Genomic DNA, 6,018 nt, shown 5'->3' with positions numbered 1-6,018 from the left:
ATTTGAGGAAAAAATCTCAATAGAAAGATTGTCAACTAAATATTTGAAGTTGCTAACTTGTTGATCTATCAGAGGAGGATCAAGTAATCTTCCTCCCAGCTGAATCTTAAACATGATGCAGTTCACTGTATCAAATCAATCAGACTTATCTAATTACCAACATCTGAAGACTCTTCAATTTTGTTCAGATCAAGTGCACATTCAGATCCTCTACCAGCATTGGATTTGTGCCTCTTCTCTCCAGTTGTGCAAAGTGGATCCAATTCTCTCATCCTTTTTGCCCCTATGAGCACTCTCTCCTCTTCCATTCCTCCCAACTGACTTGACCTTCCGATGGAGGATGATGGTTCATCATGGTCACTGTGAGCATCCTCAGCTGCCATCTTGAAGTCTTCTACTTCAAATGTTGGATTCCATGTGACAGTCCTACTTCTTGCTGATTCCTTCCCTGAGCTTCTTCTCTGCCGCTCTTCTATCAATTGCCGGCGTGCCCGTTCTCCATCGACCAAGTGACAGAAAGCTTGAAACTCTGCAGACATGGTGCTTGCCTCACCATCACTGCTTTCTTTCTTCTCCATGTTCTGGTTGCTCTACACCTAATGAGAATGTGAGAGGAGATATGTTGCTCTTTTTGGGTTAACTATCTACTTGCAGACAGTACTAATCCAGAGAAAGAACTTGTAACATATTTAAGAAAGAGAGAGGCAGAAAGCAAACATGACCTGCTCACCATTTTGATCTGTGGATGGAGGGCCTCTTCGATTCCTACGATTTCTTCTGTGGCTGCAACTCTGATCACTGATGAGTTTAGAGTGTGAAGAGGGCCTGAAGGCTTCTATCTTATCTATCTGTTCTCGTTATGAGAAGAGTTGGGGTTAGAGATTCACTGATTTGCCTGTAAACTTCTTCATGTGTACGAGGAACTTGTGATTCAAATGTCACCAAAGTTACTTTGAATAGTTAATTACCCTCTTCTCATGAAAGTCATTGTGAATCTTTTGGCCAAAGTTTGTTCTGATGATGAAGTTCCTCTTCATTACTGATGCTATAGATTGATTCCTTGACTGAGGAGTCATATGGTTGATTTCCTTTGTTCTCCCCTATGGTGGTACTGTTTCAGAGCATCTTTAGTTACTTTGAGGGACACGTATTGCCAGCATCAATACTATTTCTGTCTTTTTTGGTCTCCCTTTCTGCTTGAAATCTTGTATGATTTGGTATCTTCTGCAATGGACAGCACCTACTGAGTCTTGCCTTCACTTTCTGTCATGCCTGAATCCATCTTTTAGATTTGTATCATTATCATCTCACCCAAAAGCTTGAGTAATTAATCAGATTTATATTCATAAAAGACTCATGCAAGTGAGGATAGCAGACAAACTCAATCTAACAGGTAGAACCAGATTAAGATATAGGATCTTCTGCTTTGTTACTGTCTTCAATCAAAATATTTATCATAGCAATAAAAATAAAACATGTCATCTGCCTTGCACATGATAAGAGATGTATTGGAAGCTACACTACTTTTTCTCAGGTCAACATAAACATGGTGGAGATGTATTGGAAGCTACACTACTTTTCTCAGGTCAACATAAACATGGTGGAGATGTATTGGAAGCTACACTACTTTTTCTCAGGTCTTCATTCATTTGCAGTCAGATTCATATGAACTCCTGCAGCATCATTTAAATTGCTTGGATTGCTGACATCCCTGTCAAACAATGCAGTCACTACTCTCTCTGTCCTGTGGTCACAAGTTTCTGCAAGTCAGCAAGCCAACATCCATCATATTTTCCCCTGATTTTTCCTCTCACTTATCATTCAAGTCCTCAAATGAGAGATCTCATGAAAGTGGAGATTCTGCAAGTCAGCCAGCCAACATCCATCATATTTTCCCCTGATTTTTCCTTTCACTTATCATTCAAGTCCTCAAATGAGAGATCTCATGAAAGTGGAGATTCTGCAAGTCAGCCAGCCAACATCCATCATATTTTCCCCTGATTTTTCCTCTCACTTATCATTCAAGTCCTCAAATGAGAGATCTCATGAAAGTGGAGAATTTTGCAGTGTTCTGGTCTGACAACATCTGTGAGTATGGTTAATATGAAATGCCTACAAAAAGTGAAAGAAAAGAATCTTGGAGAGTCCATCTCATCAGTTATACAATGGGCTATGTTGTAGGAGAACAAATGGCAGAGAGGTGTATATGTGGTGATAAGATGATGCAGTGCTGTGTGGATGCAAATGCAAGTCATGCAAACACACTTCAGCTCAAAGTTTCAAAAGCATTCGAGGGAAGTTCCAAAGATTTTACTCTCAACTAGAATTTATGCTCATGTTTTAGCAAAGCCTGATCAACAAATATGAGCAAGTGAAACATGAGGGAAGAACAGGAATGTAGAAAGAGTCAGCTCTCTCCGGCCTCATCAGCTCTCAATACCTGCTCAATTTGTGCCATCTTGTGTCCAAACATAAATAAGAAGCCTTCTCATATCTCTGATTTGTGGACAGAACTAGTGAACATTGCTAGTTGCAGTGGCATAATAATGCAGATTACAATCCCTGAAGTTGAGATATGAGAACATCTAATAAAAGTCCAGTAATAGTTACTTAAAAAGAAGAAAAAAATGAAACTTTTCAGCACAGTGCATACAACAGAGATGTAGTGCTCTGATAACTAAACATCAAGCTTTTCCAGGGGTAAATACAACCATTGACAGAAAAATCTCGAGATGGACTTTAGGCAACAATAAGTTGAATATCTTAATGAGGCTAACAACAAGTAATATATCCTGGAGCACAGAGGAAACTGTCACCAACGCTTCTGGTCTGTACGGAATGAAACCATATTTTTGGCATATGATTCATCTCAAATATATTTCTGTACTTAACCAGGCACTTACAAGTGAACCCAGAAGCCACAGTTCACATTAGGCATCAGTCGGAAGTTAAGTGCATGTAGATAAAACATTAAAAGAGAGGGGGGGGGGGGGGGGGGGGGGGGAACCAGCCAATTTGCTCTATCCCCACAAAGCTCATCTTTTAAGTATAATTTGTGAGAGCAATTTCCACATACTAAACTTCTCTTCGTCAAAGTCTCAATTATATGAAGGCTAGTGTACCTACTACGCAGATATGCATATCCAGGAGCAAATATTCCTTAAAAATATACGGAAAAGAATATGACTAACAATACATGAGAAGGGGTCAGAACAAATCATCATCAAGTCAAAGCCAACACGAAAAATAAGAACACAAAAATTGAGTACAAAATATAATAAGAGAACTGAAAATGACAACAGTATGTTTACACTATGCAAGCACAAATCTATAATGAAGAAAAATGTGGAACATGGATAACACTATGCACCAGTCTAAGATTAATCCTGACAGTATGTTTATACAAGTTTCATAAATTAAGCACTTGACAAGTTACAGGGACAGAGTCCCTGTCTCTAGGCCTTTAGTTTTCCACTCATGCCACGCTTACTGTGCCAAACGCCACTGCGCTCCCCATTCAGCTGATTCCTTCTTGCTGCAACCGAACACTGATCAGCGCATGCACCATTACTACACATCTCAATCTGCGCCTTGCGCCGCCTCATCCGGTTCTCCAGCCTAACACTTCTAAGGGCTTGGGCCCTCTTTGCAACCTCCAATGCCTGTGAAAAGTTCCAAATTCTAATAATACCTTCCTCACCACCACATATGATCCTATCCGCACCAATGTCCACAGAGAAAAGATTGCAACCAAAGCCGTGTAGCATCCTTTGAGGTGGCTCCACTGCATCTGGAGTGGAGTGCCTGACCTGAGATTGCTGACTTGAAGTGCAAGATTGACCAGACTTCAACAGCTTCCTCACATTAATTAGGGCGATCCTCCCATCACTTGAAGATGACACAACCCATGGAAACTCAAAAGCAAGTGAATGAACAGGGCCTGTGTGTGGAATCCAAGTCACAACTGGTTTAATATCTTCAGCATCACAGTCATGGCTAACTTGGTACATATGAATCATGCCATCCTCTCCTCCAGTAAATAAAAGATCTCCCAAATGGCTTCGAGTCAAAGAATAGGCATTACCCTCATGAGCATTATGGATAACAGTCATCAAGCATCCAGTGTCAATGTCCCAAATATAAGCATCTCTACCAGCTGTGCTAGCAACAGTTCCACCACGAGGGACGAGAGACCACACCCAATCTCCATGCCTCAATGTTCTCAAGCATTTTGAATGAGTTCGGTCCCATATACGAACACTCATGTCCCATGAACCACTATAAATTCTGGTGGAATCTAAAGCAAGACAAGTAACAGGACCTTCATGGCCCCATAGGCGGAAGTTGCAGTTATGGTTCACAGAGACACCTGCAATGTCAAACAGGTGTGGATGCCCTTCAATTGCTCTCCAGCACTGCAGAAATGCATCTGTTCCGCCAGCTACCAAGAGCTCAGAATCAGCAGTGATAGCTCGAATTGTGCAACCGAGAGGGCGAGATACCGCAACCGACAAGCCTTCTTCCATGTCCCACATACGAATGACAGCGTCATACCCTCCGGTAAAGATAAGTTTTGCTGACTGGAGAAGAAATACAGCTCGTACAGCTTCAGTGTGGCCATGGAGGTCCTCCATGCTGTACCGTCCCATGAACGATTTGCTTCTAAACTCCCTTTCCACAAATAACTCCTTCCAAGATTTATGGTTTGGGAAGCCAGGTCCAGCAGGAGGATTCAGTCCCCGTGGAGGACCCCATCTATCACAATAGAAATCCTTCCACCCATAATGGTCAGATGCAAGGCTATTGAGCAGAGTAGAGACACAGGACATGATGCCGAGATCTTTGGCATCGAGACACTGAAGAATCTCAGAAACTACAGTCGCAGGAAGGTCCGTGAAGGAAAGGGGTTGACCATTAGGACCTGCCTCATCAGCTGTCGTCCTCTCAGACTTGGAGTCAACTTTCTTCAAAGGAACCGAGGAAACAGATTTCCGAGTAATGGATTTGCTGTAAGGTTTCTTGCTGCACATTGGTTTCGAGCTGACACATAAAACTTGGGAAGGGACGCCAGCCCAGAGAACTTCTTCGTCCCAAGTACTAGCGGCAAACTTCTCTGGCAATGATTCCTCTATCCCTCGGCATTCTAAGGCCATAAAAGAGTCGAGCTTGGAACTAAATTGCAATTAGAACGGTCTCCTCTACCGCCAAAACAATTGTAAAATCCTCAAAGATCTCTTTTTGTCAAAGATTGAACAGCCAGAACCTAAATTAACGAAGACAAAAAAGCGAAAAGGGAAGAAAGAATGCTGTGGATCCCTTCTACAGGAAGAATTTGAGCCTAATTGAGAACAAAAAGACGAAGCAAAATGAAGAATCAACCAAAAACCAAAGAAGAGATCCTTCCCAAGCTCCTATTCCTAACTAGTAATCTGCAAACAAAAAAAAGCCCCCTTTTTATCGATGCTAAAACCTAATCAAAGATTAAAAGTAAGCCTCGGAACAACGAAACCCTAACCCTAACCAAGATCCGCAGGGATAGAAAGCGTCAAATAGTAGGCAACCGGAACGAAGGGTGACGAATTGAAGGTACCTCGAGAACCCGACGATTCGATCCAATCTCGAGAAAGAAACCCTGGGAGAGACTTCGATCGGATCCGCCCACAAAAGGCAGAAGAAGGAAAGGTCGAAGACTAATATCTTTCTTCATTTCTTGGCTTCCTTCCGCTATTTATAGCCTCCACCGTCACGCCGCCAATGCCCACGATAACGGACGGCCAGATCTAACCATCCACTGACAAGAAAGTGGTCGCAACCGTTGATTTTACGGCTCATTAACGGTCGAGGAGTCGCTTATGAACCGTGGCGGTCTATTTTGGCCCATTTCCATGTATAATAGACAATTGATAGCATATCAGTCAATTTCGGTAATAAATCCTTTTGTGGAACTTTAATTATTTTTCTGAAATTTATTTCCTGAACAAAAGTTAATGACCTTTTCTCTCTGCATTCAGTTTTTAT

At 41.9% G+C, this 6,018-nt stretch overlaps 1 protein-coding gene across 1 annotated transcript; it reads right to left on the bottom strand.

The window, feature by feature from the left end:
- Positions 1 to 3,261: 3,261 nt before the first annotated feature.
- Positions 3,262 to 5,680, bottom strand: LOC103995623 (F-box/WD-40 repeat-containing protein At5g21040). The gene is made up of 2 exons (XM_018830821.2): positions 5,591 to 5,680; positions 3,262 to 5,429 (listed from the first exon to the last, which is right to left on the bottom strand). The coding sequence occupies exon 2, from the start codon at positions 5,151 to 5,153 to the stop codon at positions 3,456 to 3,458; it is 1,698 nt and encodes a 565-aa protein (XP_018686366.2). The 5' UTR covers positions 5,154 to 5,429; positions 5,591 to 5,680; the 3' UTR covers positions 3,262 to 3,455.
- Positions 5,681 to 6,018: the final 338 nt, after the last annotated feature.

Source organism: Musa acuminata, chromosome BXJ3-8, assembly GCF_036884655.1.
Source record: "Musa acuminata AAA Group cultivar baxijiao chromosome BXJ3-8, Cavendish_Baxijiao_AAA, whole genome shotgun sequence".
Taxonomy (NCBI): Eukaryota; Viridiplantae; Streptophyta; class Magnoliopsida; order Zingiberales; family Musaceae; genus Musa; species Musa acuminata.
The sequence above is the reverse complement of the archived record's forward strand: the minus strand, read 5'-3'. Positions and strand labels throughout refer to the sequence as shown.